We start from the raw sequence: 16349 nt of genomic DNA on the forward strand, positions 1-16349 counted from the left end.
GTGGAGGGTCTAAGAGCTGATGCTATGAGCTTCTGGCTACCACTTTACTCACCAGGATTTAGTAGATAAGGAAGAACCCCAAGGACAGGGGGGGCTCAAACAGCCTGGATCTTCACTAGGAGTTCATCTGTCTATCAGTGGCTCTCACCTGTCATCACCCTGGGGGCCCCATCCTTCGTCCTTCCTTTCCCACTTCAATCTTTATTATTTTGGGTAAGCAGAGCAGGGGGCTGGGGGAGGAGAAAAAAATCCACACAACACTTTTAAAGAAACTGAGAAATGTTAAAATTTTCAGTTCTTGTGGTATGAACACAGATGTTTATTATAGAGGCCCACAATCCTTTTCTAAAACACTCGGGACCAGATGTGTTTTGGAATTCAGATTTGGGGATTTAGGAAAGGTAATCAAGTATACTATAGATTTCATGATATACCCAGCAGGGTCTGGGTCAACACCCCATAGTCAAACCCATTCATGTTTCTGTAGCAAAACGTATGCGACCAGTCCCACCAAAAGGGAAGAGTAATGATCATAAACAGCCTCACATCATTTGTTCAGGTTTTGTCACCAAATGAGTTCAGATCAGGGCAGGTTTTGGCAAATTAGTTCTGAAAAAAAAACCTCTGATATTTCAAAGCTTTTCAGATTTTGGAATTGTTATTCTTTATTATTCTTTGTACGTTGAAAAAAAAATTCTGTATGCCTTCCCCACCCCCACTCCCAACAGAAAAAAAAGCTGTAAGCTGTTTTTAAAGTCATTCCCTAAATAGTCATGAAGTAAAATTGTTTGTTGGTTGGGAGCAGGGGTAACTCAAAAAGCAAACAACCCCTTCTTAAAGGTTTTAAATTCATATGCTCACAAAACACACCTACAGAACTTGTGGTTCACTCAGGTTAGGATCGAGAGGGCAAAGGACCCTTCAGGCAGGATTCACTGCCTGTAAAGGTGAAGCAAGGCAAGATCTTGCAAGGTAAGTAATGGTGTCTCCTCTGGAATTTTTAAAAGAACAAAAACAAAATCAAAGACTGGTTTTGTTTCAGTAATGACTTGAGCATTACACTCTCTAGAGATGGAGAGAACTTTTAAGGTTGCTTTTCCCTTTAACCGAACACTCTCATATTTTTCTCTGGCCTACCCAGGATTCAGGCACAGTCCAAATCACTCTTTCCTCATTTAGAGTTACAGTAATCTGTCGCCTACTGTTCTTACCTCCATTGTCAATCAGCCAGCGGTTCTGGCTGCCCATGGGGTCCTTTTTCTTAATCACGCCCACCAGGTCACCTTCCAGAAGTGAGACGTCCAGGTCCTGGGCAGCATTGAAGTTCCGTTCTGCTTGGAACAGCTTTTCAGGGGGATACCTTACCAAGAGGGAGGCCCGGAGTTCTTCTGACTGAAGCATGTAACCTGGCTGAAAGGCAATATAAGAAATACAATCATCAGGCTTCCCTGGTGGCGCAGTGGTTGAGAGTCCGCCTGCCGATGCAGGGGACACGGGTTCGTGCCCCGGTCCGGGAAGATCCCACATGCCGCGGAGCAGCTAGGCCCATGAGCCATGGCCGCTGAGCCTGCGCGTCAGGAGAGGCCACGGGAGAGGCCACAACAGTGAGAGGCCCGCATAACGCAAAAAAAAAAAAAAAAAAAAAAGAAATATAATCATCAAAACCCCTTCCTGGCCGTTATCCCAGCAGCTCTATTTAATCCCATATGCTGTCAGTCTCAGAAGTGGAGGCAATGACAGCCAGCTCCCTACTCCCATCAGATGCCTTTGCGCCTGAGTCAGTCCATGTGGCTACAGGTAAAAATTGTAATCTCTTGGGTCACGTTTTGGTGCCTTTGTAGTAAGAAAATTTAACACACCCTTAGTTTTATATCTGTTATCCTGTGACAAAAATATGTGATTAAAGTGCCACCTAAAGAATCAAAATATCTAAGTAACATGAGTAGGGCTTCTTTTATTTTACTGTATGAATCTAAACAACTGAGACTTTCCTTATCTAGACTTCGTATCTATAAAAACAATATTCATAAAAATAAGAAAAAGTAAACGTGATTAAAAAATCTGATTCCCTCTTTTAGATCATACAAATTAATGTCTATGGGATTACATGGGGCAAAAATGTTGTAAGCACAGATAAATCAGCAGTCTTTTAGGTTTTTACCCCATATAATCTGGTATATCTTACCGTACTTTTCAGAATATGCAAGAATCGAGTTCAAAAAGAAAATAACTCCAGGTTAAAAAGTGGTCAGCCATTAACTGTTCGGCAGTGTATCAGATAACCACCTTTTCCAATACATGATCAAAAATAGGGAGCCTGGCAGAATTAACATACCCTTAAGCCAGTTCCTTTCACTGATCAAAGTACTAATATTAATCCTTTATAACTCCTTTCATTGTATAGGATAGGATCCAAGAATGCTTTTCAGAGGGCATTTTGAAGTCTGTACCAGGAGGCACACTAGTGGTGCCTAGTGATAGTGAGTGAAGGAATGAATGAGAGCATGATAGATTTGAACTCAATAACCTTTATTCTCCAATTATTATAAAATATTTAAACTCCTATTAAATTGCTCATCTGTAGAGACAGAGCTGAGTCCATCAATATTAATAATAATAATGATGATGATAATAGCTTACTTGAATAATGCTAACTAATAATGGTGTCAGGCAACGTCCAAGTGTTTTACATATTTTAACTCATTTGAATCTCAAAACAACTCTATGGGGCTTCCCTGGTGGCACAGTGGTTAAGAATCTGCCTGCCAATGAAGGGGACATGGGTTCGAGCCCTGGTCCGGGAAGATCCCACATGCCACAGAGCAACTAAGCCCGTGCACCACAACTACTGAGCCTGTGGTCTGGAGCCCATGAGCCGCAACTACTGAGCCCGTGTGCCACAGCTACTGAAGCCCACGTGCCTAGAGCCCGTGTTCTGCAACGAGAGAAGCCACCACAATGAGAACCCACATGCAGCAACGAAGACCCAATGCAGCCAAAAATAAATAAATAAATTTAAAACAAAACAAAACAAAACAAAAAAACAACTCTATGATGTAGGTATAACTATTATCTGTGTTTTAGACATGAGGAAACCGATGAAGCACTTGCTCAAGGAGACAGAGTGAGTCATTGTCAGAATTGGGATCTGAACCCAGGCGGTCTCACTCAGGAGTTCACACCTTAACCACCAGGCCATATGAGCCTCTCCAGTTCCACTCACCAGGCCCAGGAATGGCTTTCGGGTGGACTGGCGGTCCATAGTTTTCCTGTCAAATGACCTCTTGGTGGCAGGAAGAGACTCTGGGAAGAAGGTGAAAACCTGGAGTTGCTGCAGGACCCTGCTGTGCTCCTCATGGAAGACGGCAATCAAGTTCCCTTCCCTGCCGGTGACTTTGAGTAACTGGAGTCCATGCACAGGGAGAGCAGAGACAGAGGAAAGAAGAGAACACACGTGAACGATCCCAGGACTGGCACAGTCTCCTTAAAACTCCTCAAGTGTAAGCCACCAACACCGCAGCCCAGTGCCCGCAGCCCGAGCTGGCTGGCTCCTCCGGGATCTCTCAGGGTGGAAAGAGAGCCATTTAAAGGCCACAGGTTCCCCGGCTCCATGAAGGGATCAAGAATTCTGATTCCCAACAGGCCTGACCCAGTGACATACTTAATCTACCTAGTTCAATAATGTCTCTGACAACCTGGCTGTGTATTCCCAGAAAAACTCCAGGAGAACTTGGGATTCTACCTCTCCATGGGGAGGGCGGGCCTCACCGAGAGCAACGGCTTCAGCTGCTCCAGCGCCTGGCGCACGAAGTCACAGTGGGCCTCGGCATAGCCATGCACACAGTTGCTGAAGAGGCCCTGCGCGTACTGATGGAACTTGGGCAGCTCGTCCAGCAGCTGGGCGTTCAGGGCCTCGTAGTTGTTCCGGGCCGACTGCAGCTCCTCCAGGGTCTTCTTGTCCTTCAGCTTCTCTGCCCGTTCTGTACAGTTATAGAAGTCCAGAAGCTTGTCAAAGCGTTTCTGCACCAGCTTGTGGGGCCCCGTGAACATGTTCAGTAACTGATTCAGGGGAGAGATGACCAGCCGCTCTGTCCTCTCTTTCTGTGGGGAGAGAAAGGCACGGTGTTCAGTGTCCCGAATTTGTTATTCTCAAAACTATCTTCAGGTGGATTTTGTTATGTCCTGTACCACCTGCTTTGCTCCTAGTGCACGAGCTAAACCCATGCAGATCCGACACCAGATGTACGCACATATTCTACAAAGCTTCTCAGCTTATAACTCTTCACCCAACTATTTGCTCATGCCAAAGAGTGTGCAAAATAGCTGCATAGTTGATAACAAATGCTAAACTACATACATGAACATGATGTTTGCATTACAACCCATTTGTGACCATCTGTCTGGTATCACTTACGTGTACGTGTCTATATATAACTTGAATTTAACTTAATGTTTAGTTGTTAAAAATAGAATTACCATATGACCCAACAATCCCACTCCTGGGCATATACCCAAACAAAACCATAATTCAAAAAGATACATGCACCTCTATGTTCACAGCAGCACTATTCACCATAGCCAAGACATGGAAACAACCTAAATGTCTGTTGACAGGTGAATTGATAAAGAAGATGTGGTACATATATACAATGGAATACTACTCAGCCATAAAAAAGAACAAAATAATACCATCTGCAACAACATGGATGCAACCAGAGATTATCATACTAAGTGAAGTAAGTCAGAAAGAAAAAGCAAATAACACATGATACCACTTACACGTGGAATCTAAAATATGACACAGGACTTCCCTGGTGGCGTAGTGGTTAACAATCTGCCTGCCAATGCAGGGGACACGGGTTCGAGCCCTGGTCCGGGAAGATCCCACATGCCGCGGAGCAACTAAGCCTGCGTGCCACAACTACTGAAGCCCATGCACCTAGAGTCTGTGCTCCACAAGAGAAGCCACCCAATGAGAAGCCCATGAACTGCAACAAAGGGTAGCCCCCGCTCTCTGCAACTACAGAAAGCACGTGTGCAGCAACAAAGACCCAATGCAGCCAAAAATAAATAAATAAATAAAATATGACACAAATGAACCTATCTATGAAACAGAAACAAAATCAGTGACATAGAGAATACACTGGTGGCTGCCAAGGGGGAAGGAGGTGGGAGAGGCTTGGATTGGGATTGGGGATTAGCAGATGCAAACTGGTATACAGAGAATGGACAAACAATAAGGTCCCGCTGTGTAGCACAGGGAACTATATTCAATATCCTGCAATAAACCATAATGGAGGAGATGCCGCCGTTAGCCCTGCAGCCACCGCGGAGCTGATACTGCTCTGAGCCAGCCAGCCGCCGGGAGTGGGGTGGCAGTGCAAACATGAATGTTGGAGCTGCCCACAGTGAGGTGAATCCAAATACCCATGTAATGAACAGCCAGGGTATGTGGCTGACATATGCTTTGGGAGTTGGCTTGCTTCATATCGTTTTACTCAGTATTCCCTTCTTCAGTGTTCCTGTTGCTTGGACCTTAACAAATGTTATACATAATCTGGGCATGTATGTATTTCTGCATGCCGTAAAAGGAACACCATTTGAAACTCCTGACCAGGGTAAAGCAAGGCTCCTAACTCATTGGGAACAACTGGACTATGGAGTACAGTTTACATCTTCAGGGAAGTTTTTCACAATTTCTCCAATAATTCTATATTTTCTGGCAAGTTTCTATATGAAGTATGATCCAACTCACTTCATCTTAAACACAGCTTCTCTCCTGAGTGTGCTAATTCCCAAAATGCCACAGCTACATGGTGTTCGGATCTTTGGAATTAATAAGTATTGAAATGTGTTCTGAAATGAACAAAAATTTTTTACAGCTACTGAGTTTTCTGTAAGGAAGGAGTGGTTAGTAAACTGCACTGTTTCTGTGATAATGTGAAATGAGAGGTAGCTACATTGGAGAGCCAACTGCTGGTTCTTCATGTGCTGTTTTGAAGCGCAGATTCTTACGAGAAGATGCCTCTCTTTAATGAATCTGGTATCCTTCTGACGAGGGGCTTTAGTTAAATGGCTATAAAGTAAGGGTGTAGTAGATAAATCCAAGGAAATAAGAGATTTATAAGAAACTAAGTCCAGCTTAGCTTATAATGAATGGGCATTATGTTAGGAGAAGAAAATGTTTAATCATTCAGTCATGGTCAGTTTAAGCAGAGTTACATGTAAACCAGAATCATTTCTTTACAAGTTTATTATAGATTGTTTTTATTATCATGCATGTTCCTCTTGTGTTATATAAGAGGATATATACCCTCTTGTTTTACACAAACCAATTCCTACCTTATGAATGTACTTTTTTGGTTTTGCAGGCTCAACATTGTGTTGATAGATGAGTTCATTTTTACATTTATTAAGTTACTGAGTTCATGAAGGTCCACCTTCATGACTGATTGATGATAGAAGATAGTTAGGCATCTTAGAAGCAGCCTCTGAGTCAGCCTTCTAATTTTGGAACAAAGTGGGTTTTGCTGCCTTTCCAGGTACAAGGCTGCTAAACCAATTAAGAAAATAATTTATTTCTTGTAATTAAAGTATATGGTAACTTAAAGTTCTGCTGATTTGGTTGAGCAATCTAATTGTTGAAGTCTGCCATTCTTTAGCATTGGAAATTTAAAATGGACAACTACATAGCCAACCTGCGATCTGGCAGAAACTGCTTCTCTAGCAATACTATCAGAGTGAATAATGGAGTCTTTTTTTAGCAGGTCTGCAGTAAAAGGTATCTTTCCTTAGTCCTCCTGCTCTCAGTCTCCATACTTTGCCCATTAATATTTTGCCTGTCAATGCACGAGTCTTAGTATAGATAACTCAGAATGGTAACTATTTCCAAAGCAGCAACCATATTGAATCCTTGTGACTTAAGAGAAGCTTTCTATAGTTGCTGACATTAATTGCAAGAAATAACTATATTCTACTTTGAGAAGTAAACACGTCAAAAAAAAGTTCTGATATGCGATGAAACTGAAAAACCTAGAACATTTGTAAGCAAAACTGAGTGAAAAGAATTATAATGCCAACTTAAAAGTCAATTTGTTTCAAACTGACTTTTGGAGGTAATGATCATTGTTTTGTATTTCAAAAGTATTGAGTTTAGAAATCAGTTGTATGATAATGCCTTTGTATGTTTGTCTTTTCTCATGTATTTTTAAATAACCAGTAATCTATACTTTAATAAATTTTTCTTTGGTGTAAAAAAAAAAAACCATAATGGAAAAGAATATAAAAAAGAATGCATATATATGTATAACTGAGTCACTCTGCTGTACAGAAGTAATTAACATAACATTGTAATTTAACTATACATCAATAAGAAATAAATTTTAAAAAGATTTAGTTGTTACATAATCTGGGGTAGAGAAACTTTCACACACCCATCATACCTCTTCTACTCATAACTACTTAGTAATACTCTGTTTTCACTTTTCAAAAGTTTTTGTCTAATTCTTTCTAGAGGGATAGACATAGAGGGCACAATATTGACACAAAAGAACATAAATAGGTGCTTAGTAAATTACTTTTAATAAGATGCTACTGTTAGAATAACCATATGTTCCCCCAAGTTCCCCCAATGTTTTCTAAAGATGCTTCAAGCATCCAGAGATCTCCAAGAAGCTATCAAAGCCCACCCATTTCTACTCAGGAGAATACAGAATATATATTTAGAATTTCCCAAGCAATTTGGCATTTAGTAGTCTTTACAAAATAGTTTGTGCCATTTCAAAAATCTATTTGTTAATCTCTTAACTATGCAAAAATATTCCGTTTTAAGTTATTAGTTCTTTAGTTGTTTTCTTTTGATCAGTTATCAGTAGTGATACCAGATTAAATTTCCTGGTTTTCCTTTATCCCCTGAAACTGGGCTGATCACAATTATAAAAAAATCTATTTGCAGGGCTTCCCTGGTGGCGCAGTGGTTGAGAGTCCGCCTGCCGATGCAGGGGACATGGGTTCGTGCCCCGGTCCGGGAAGATTCCACATGCTGTGGAGCAGCTCGGCCCGTGAGCCATGGCCACTGAGCCTGCGCATCCGGAGCCTGTGCTCCGCAGCAGGAGAGGCCACAACAGTGAAAGTCCCGCGTACCGCAAAAAAAAAAAAAATCTGTTTGCATACATGCAGGTCCTATTTGTCCTTTCAGCTGATTGAAAGTCAGGTTCTGAATATAAAATTCTGATATGAACGTAGCTAAAGAACACTAGGATTCCTGGTCCATGGAAGCGTATCTCTATGGAATTAACTTTTCCATGAGCTGGATGTTACAGAGAACCCCGGGAAGAGGCCCAGCCTGAAAAAATTGGGCTGAAGAGTCACTTACAAAATTTGTGAAGAGCTGGTCACTGATGTAGCGATGCACCTTCTCGAACTGTTCCAAGTCTCTGTGTCCCTTCTCCATGCACACATCCCACATGCTCACGGCAGCCACCACCTTCACACATGCGGATTCCTGCAGCCAGTTACAAACACAGGTAAGACCAGACAGAACTTCTAGCCTCCATCATTCATCCTAGATAGCAGTTAGCAGTCAGAACCAAACCGACCTGCCCGTCCAAGGGCTGCCACCCATTGCTAGGGAGACAAGGCTTTTTAAGAGTTGGGTGCTCAGGTGTATACTTGCTACACATTTAGATAACATGGGGAGAAAATAGCCAATAGGGAGATATCAAAATTAGAGGAATTGTAGGGTAAAGTCCTAAGGCAAGGGAACCATACTTGGTCAAATCTCTCGCTTTAAGCCAATGTGTTCCTGGAAAGTCTTATAAGCCCTCAATTTTACTTGATCACATTTTCAAAACATGAATGGAGAGAGTTTGCTATTTAAAAGAAGTGTCGGAAGCATTTCAAATCAGTGGGTATTACTCAATAAATGATAATGACAGATAACTAGATAAAAAACAAAAAGTTGGATTCCTATATACTAATATAAATTCCAGCTAGATTGACTAATATAAAAAAATAAAATGATAAAAGTACTGGAACATAGGACATCTTTTTAAAATTATCTTGGAATGGGAAAGACCTTTTAAAGTATGACACAGAACTAAGAAACCATAAAAGTTTAGTTAGACTACACAAAAATAAAACTCTTCTACACAGAGAAAACATTTTAAGCAAATTCAAAAGTCAACAAACTGGGGCAGGAGGTATTTGTAAGCCAGCATCTCAGAAGAAGGGCTCTTTTCTCCAACATATACAAAGGTACTACCAGTCAATAAGAAAAAGAACAATAAATCAATAAATAAGTGCCCCCAAATACAGACAAATCACAGAAAAAGAAATAATGATTTAAACATACAAAACTATCCTCAACTTCATTCATAATATAAGAAATGTAAATTCAAACTATATTAAAATAGCAATTTTTACCTTTCTTGCCGGCAAAGATAAGACATTTTGATTTTGATAACACTGTATGTTAGCAAGGGATGGGGAAACTGTTTCATACATTGCTGGTGGGGAGTTTTCACGGGTATGATATCTATGAAATTTGCATTGCTTTATGATTTGGCTCAGAAAATCTAGTACTCTGGCCTTCAGATATACTCACATAGATCAGAAAAATGATCTACATGCAAAGATATTTCTTGTGCCAATGTTTCTAACTTTTTGCAACAACTTAAACATCCATCGATGGGGACTAGTCAAATTTATTATGGCATGTCCATAACAATTAAATACTATACAGTTGTAAAAAAGAACAAGGCAGCTCTGTGTGTGCAAATATGGAACGATTTCCAAAATGCAAAACCCAAGGTGCTCAACAGTGCGTGTGTGTCTCTCTCTCTCTCCCTCACACACGTTATCTCTGACAGAAGAATCTGATAGATGTGTCCGCCTCTATAGATGACTAGGAGACAGGGGAGGGGGAGGAGTTATTTTTACTTTATACTTATCCCTTTGGTAGTTTTTGAATTTTGTACCATTTTACTTAAAAAAAAAAAAAATAACAATAATGATTTTTAAAAAGCAAAGGATCTCTTTTAAAGGAAATTATTTGTTTCATGGGATGAGATTTTCCTGTGTGAGGGACAGGGGTACATGGTATACTTATATAAACACTATTCTATTAAATCAACAGAGAAATTACAGGTTTTAAGAGAAAGGATTCTAGTCCTGGTTCTGATTTCATGAAGGAAGCACTGCCTGAGGGAAGGAAGACCAGGGCCCGCCTGATCTCCCAAGTTCTTGCAACTCTCTAGACCTATTCCTGGCTCTAACAACCTTAGAGGCCTATGTACAGTTGTAAATAAATATTATTATTAGGAAGCACACCCCACAGGAACCATTCTCTTACTATTTGATCTTCAAAATGACTTTGACAAAATGAACTGTCACAAGTGCTTCTTCTATAACTGGGTACAGGAGACAGGGGGAAAAAAGGGTGATGAAGCTCGAAAGAGAGGGAGGAAAGAGCTAGGTCCCTTTACTATGAATACAACAGTGCTGATCTTCTGACATTGTTTAACTTTTAAATAACCTGTAAGAGGGCCTTCCCTGGTGGCACAGTGGGGTTAAGACTCCACGCTCCCAACGCACGGGGCCCAGGTTTGATCCCTGGTCAGGGAGCTAGATCCCACACACAACTAAGAGTTCGTGAGCCACAACTAAGGAGCCCACGTGTCGCAACTAAGGAGCTGACGAACCAAAACTTGCTCACCTGCTGCACCTAAGACCTGCTGCAACCAAATAAATAAACAAAACAATAACAGGAGGATATTCGTTCAGTAGTTATATCTGTAAGAATCCCAATAAAAAGTCTGTCATGGCATACTGGTCATTTGAGTCCAGGTTATTCCACATTCATTAAGCAATATGCTGGATGAACAGGAGAGCGGATGGAATTATACATATGTGATTATACCATATGTGATTCCTTATTTTTTTTTTGGCTGGGATCTTAGTTCCCTGACCAGGGATTGAACCCAGCCCCATAGCAGTGAAAGCACCGAGTCCTAACCACTGAACCACCAGGGAATTCCCCACTGTACATGATTCTAATGAGAGTGATGTCTTTACTCACCCGGATATGCTGGAGGTAGAGAGACAGGTCTCGGATAAAAGATTTGATCAATCTTTCTTGCATTCGGAAGTTTTTCTCTGTTTCTTCAAATACTTCATCTTTAATCTGTTCAAAATAAAAAAGTGCTGTTAGCAAATTGGGACTTTCCCTCAATAGATCTTATTGGCAAAAGCATCTTTCTTAAAGTATCTTTTGTTTAAATTTTAAGCCTTTGATGTTTCCCTCAATCATACTGAATTGGATTTGACAGAGCTCCTAAGTACACACAGGCCCTCCTGGCTCTAACTGACCCCGTCTGTTCCTGATGGAAACCCTTTGCTGGTCAGGCTGTTTGCTTCACCAGTATTGTTGCCTTGCCTGGTTTGCCCTCCTCTCTCCCTATGCCAAACCTGCCCCTCTCCTTTAAGACTCAGATTAAATCTCTTGCCAACATGAAGCACACTCTCACGGAGCTCTAGTTTTTTTAAGTACCACAGCGTGTAGAGAACAAACTACAAAGCTTAGCAACTGATTCTTTAGCTGGTATTTTCCACTGACTGTATCACATACACATGGTTCAGTGCATGAAGTCTGGAGACTGGATCTACTCTGTTGATAACTGTTTTACAAATCACTCAAACCTTAGACTTTACATTTCCTCATGTGTGACATATGGTGTTGAACAAGGTGATCTCTGAAATCCCTTCTAGCTTAACATGTCTACAATTTTAATTTTGTCTCCCCAAATAGCTTATAAGCTCCTTATGGGTGTCTAAAACCATGATAACTATTACATGGTGACCGATTTGGCCTCCTGATTTGCCTTCATACACACTGTAAGCAGCTCACCAAGGCTCGGATGGAGGGTTGGGTGGATGGATTTAAATGAACAGTAGCTGCAGGGTCCTGTATCCACCAGCTAGCAAACACCAGGGGAGGTACTAAGAGGGGAATCTTGCCAATTCACACCATGCAGGCTGCCCCGTGGAGCCCTGAAAAGCAGCCAAAGACCGGCTGAACCTTCAAGCGCAGGAACCTCACCTGTGGGGCAAAGCCAGTGAGGTGCTTCAGGTGACTGCTAACCCGGTTGGATTTCTTGATGATGGAGTGGATGTTCAGTTTAGAAATTTTCTCCATGAGGCTATCTTCATCACCCTTTCGGTACTTGAGGACTGGGGAGTGAGTCAAATTGGTGAGTGAAGAAAGCCCTCTTCTGAGCATGGACAGACTACAAATGAGACTAACAGCCCAAACTAGAGCTAGTGCTTGTTTTCAATGAGCTTATAACTGAGTACACAAAACGTTAATCCAAATCACCATTTATGGACAGATCGGATACTTGGAGAACAGCAGAGACTGTGCACAGACTGGAGAAGGTTAGAGATGAGGAAGGAAGGTCGCAGAGGTGTAAGGGACAGAGCCTAAGATTTGGAGTCAAGGAAACCTGAGTTCAGTGCCTGGGTCTGTCATTTCATCAAGGTGTGGCCTTAGGGAATTCCCTGGTGGTACAGTGGTTAGGACTCTGCACTTGCACTGCCAGGGCCTGGGTTCAATTCCTGGTCAGGGAACTAAGGTCCTGCAAGCCATGGGGTACGGCCAAAAAAAAAAAAAAAAAAAAAAAGGTGGGGCCTTAAATAAGCCACTTAACTTCTCTGAGCCCCATTTTCCTTTCCAATAAGATGTAGAAAGTAATAGTACCTGACTTATAAGACCACCTTAAATGGTCTCATATACAAACGAGATATTTATATACAATCGTCTCATAGTGAAATGCTATGCAGGAGTTTTTGATTAATCTATGTGTCATGCATCAGGCACAGTCTGCAGAAAAGCCTGGAAATAAGAGTAAAAGGGTAGCAAGGGAAGGCTGGGTGGTAGCAAAAAGGCACACTTTACTGTTGTAGGAGATGAAGATGACATTACATGAGGAGGTATGAACCAAGACAAAGGGCCAGATGGCCAGAGAGCTTTAACATCCACAGTCAACATTAAACACGGGTGTCATGGCTGAAGCAGAAGGGGAAAATGATTTTAGATAAATATGGACAATAGTGGAGAGACAGGCAAAGAGGCTATATTATAGATTGAGGATATGAATAATAAATCAGTTTAGCATGGTCACCATGCTATACTCATTGAGTGTTCAAAATCAAAGCCTCAACAAGAGATTTGATGAGACAAAAGAAATGGTTCAGTTTGTTCTATATTATAAAGAAAGAGAGGGTGTTTGGCAACTGACTGCACAGTTCTGTGGGGGAGGGGAGGGGCACAGACCAGAGGCAGGACTGATGGGACCAGGGAGGTGGGCAAACCCAGGTCTTCTGAAAGAACACAAAAAAGTTCTAGCTTCAGTGGAAACACTGAAATATCCAACCAGACGTGCGGAGCAAACACATATAAGCATGGACTGGAGAGGACTGCCTTCAATGAGTTGAGAAGGCAATCACTCATGCTTGAAGGAACTCTCCTGATCAGCCATTCTCTAATAGGTCTTTTTATCTCTTAGGAAAGACTCATTGCTATAAGCTTTATCACAGGTGCCTTATTTCCAACATGCATGGTTGTTTTATTATGATCACTGTTTTTTTTCTTTCATTATCTCATTTTCCCCAAATTCTATTACCATTTCTTCATCACAGCCCTATTACCTACCATCTGCTTGTCCACCTCTGGTGAAGTAATTAATTCTTTTGAGAAGAACATTCTCAAGGGTATACCTCCTTTTCAGCAAGTATGCTTTTCTTACCCAGGTCCTTTCGACGTTTATATTCATTAATGTTAACGTTGATTTCCTTGACTGCAAGGACTGCACTGGTTAAAGGCACTTTATCTGGGTGGGACTCGGGGGTGGAATTCAGCAACTCCATCAGCAGCAGTGGGTAGCGCATTACTCTCTGCACTGGTTTGATGAGGAAGGAGCCCAGGTTAATATAATTTGTGCATCCCCTTCAAGAAAAGGAAAAACAGAGACTTCAGTCAACTGTCAGTAACACAGGGCCTACAGGTAGTATTTGTTATTCCTAATATAGCTCCGTTCTTTCACCCTACTTCCCAACTTAATTCATTCACATTTACTGGGCACCTAATAAACACCAGGCAGTGTTCTAGGTGCTGCGGATTTAGTAGTGACCCAAAAAAGTCCCTGCCCTAGTGGAAAGAGGCAGACAATAATCAAACAAACATTATATGAAGTGTCATTACGTGGTAAGTGCTACGGAGGAAAATACAGCAAGGCAGGTCTACTTCTAGGTTTCTGTCTATAAAGGAAGAAAATAATGAAACAAGCTTCTGCATCAAGTGGCAAGAACTTACCATTCATTGTACAGGCTCCTACAGGGCAGTGAGCATGAAAAGAAGAAACAACTGATTAAAGAAAATACTGATGCTGATTTTCACATTCCTCTCAGAACATATTAGTCCAACTAATGCCTATTAGCTAGGCAGACAAAAACCACATGGGACAGATGGGGAATTGTGAATGTCTATGGTGGCATATCTAGTCTATTAAAAAAAGTCAATAAGCCCTTAACTTCACTTTGACCTACTTAGACATATATTATATCCTTATAGCCTGCCTCCCTAAGACAGGAGACTCTCACCTGATGGTCAAGAATAACTGACTTTATCTTCTTACCTTTTCTCTCATTTGGACCAAACTATCTTCCTGGCAGCTTCTTACCTGAAAATGCTAACTTAATACTTTGTGTGTATAGATAAAAGTGATTTTAATGGATAAAACTACAAGCAGGAAGCTACTTAAGATTTCCATGATATAGAATGGGAAAAGGCAAGTTACATAATAGGACCTACGATAATGTATCACTTATGTTTAAAATATGATAGATCCATAACATAGACATGGGAGTGACTTCCAAAAGGCAGAACTGAAGAGCTATGATGGAACGAAGTGCTCAAAACTCCTACTTAAGATCTGCCAAGGAGTCCTGAAGATGCTTCTGGATCTTCTCATCCTTCTCATATATTTCCAGCAATGAGATGGCCTCATCATGATTCTGGCAATAAACCTTGTATGTTCCTTCAAGCTCATCTCGGTGATCAAGAAACACCGGTCCTTTGGAATATACACAAACATACAGTGTTTTTTAGTAACTTTCTTCTCAGCATACTAAATGGAAGGTATATAACCAAACTTTAATACCAGATAATCCTATCACAAGAAATGAGAATAAGACTATCCTTCAAATTAATATGATATTTCCATGTAACAGCTTAAAATTCTACTTAAAGCAAAATTTAAGAGAACTATCTCATCCATGTATTTATTTTTCAGAACGCATACACATGCACACGTGCATGCACACACACACAGCTGGTCCCTGAAACAGAGTCCAGTCCCTTTTCCGTCAGGCAGAGTAAGGCATTTGCAAGTACTCTCCACATAGGCATGTGATCAGAACCTGTAAAGACCCCTCAGCTCTCTAAGCCCCAAATCTCCACAGGGGTGAAGAGATCCTTCTACAGCAGCAGCTTCCAACCTTTTCTTTGAACGTAAATACACAAGACTATGAAGTTTATCATATTAATAAATATATTAATTTATAATATAAATTATATATAAATATATTAATACTATATTATATAAATATAAACCCTCTGAATCTATGATATAATAATATATGTACTTCTTTATAAAGCACTGAATAGCAAAACATAGCAATGAATCTAATAATCACCATAATTTCAAAGTATGATGAGTGATACAAGAAACTGGTATAACGTGTTGTTTCTGGTCATTGATGGAATTTCGAGATACTGCAACAACTTAATGTGATACGAGCAGGTGACTTCAGTTGGTGACAAAGTCACTGTTCCCTACAGTCATACCTTAAATCAATGCTAAATTTCTGTTATAAATAAAGAAACTTCTATACAAGTTGGTGGAGTACTTGAAATCTACTCATGGACCCCTGGTCTACACCATTTGGGCATAGGAATAATTCCTAAGCAAACTTCCCCGGAGCAATTTCATTTAGATCAGCTGCCTGAATGTGCCGATTCCCTGAATTGTTAAAACTGCTCTTCCTCTTGCCCCTCTTCCCTCTGTGTACCTGGTCCTTCCTTCTTCAGCTTGCACTGCTCCCCAAAAGACAACATCCTCTCATCCTTGAGCTCCTCCCTCAAAATATGACCCTACTTACGGCTTCCCCTATAACTATTTCTCCCAGCCACTGTGGGCATAAACCCCTTCCCTCAGGGAACCCCATCCCTTTCTCTACAAGGTCACCTCTGTTCCCTCCATGTTATGTCCTATGGAATTCCCTATTCTCGTGCA

At 41.1% G+C, this 16349-nt stretch overlaps 2 protein-coding genes across 9 annotated transcripts in view; one reads left to right on the forward strand and one right to left on the reverse strand.

Moving 5' to 3' along the window:
- DNMBP (dynamin binding protein) overlaps positions 1–16349 on the reverse strand; it is a 111104-nt gene that overhangs the window by 5057 nt on the left and 89698 nt on the right. For 6 of the 8 annotated variants that reach the window (XM_033425775.2, XM_033425770.2, XM_033425771.2 and 3 more), the window contains 9 exons: positions 14981–15128; positions 14369–14386; positions 13803–14002; positions 12098–12228; positions 11078–11182; positions 8375–8503; positions 3769–4101; positions 3224–3403; positions 1212–1410 (listed from right to left, as the gene is read on the reverse strand). In XM_033425775.2, coding sequence (XP_033281666.1) covers positions 1212–1410; positions 3224–3403; positions 3769–4101; positions 8375–8503; positions 11078–11182; positions 12098–12228; positions 13803–14002; positions 14369–14386; positions 14981–15128 — 1443 coding nt within the window. Of the gene's footprint in view, positions 1–148; positions 231–1211; positions 1411–3223; positions 3404–3768; positions 4102–8374; positions 8504–11077; positions 11183–12097; positions 12229–13802; positions 14003–14368; positions 14387–14980; positions 15129–16349 lie in introns of all 8 variants that reach the window. The other 2 variants (XR_007471342.1, XM_033425772.2) reach the window with 2 other exon arrangements.
- On the forward strand, positions 5211–6296 carry LOC117200876 (ORM1-like protein 1). The gene has a single exon (XM_033425785.2). The coding sequence runs from the start codon at positions 5387–5389 to the stop codon at positions 5846–5848; it is 462 nt and encodes a 153-aa protein (XP_033281676.1). The 5' UTR covers positions 5211–5386; the 3' UTR covers positions 5849–6296.

Source organism: Orcinus orca, chromosome 14 (genome assembly GCF_937001465.1).
Source record: "Orcinus orca chromosome 14, mOrcOrc1.1, whole genome shotgun sequence".
Taxonomy (NCBI): domain Eukaryota; kingdom Metazoa; phylum Chordata; class Mammalia; order Artiodactyla; family Delphinidae; genus Orcinus; species Orcinus orca.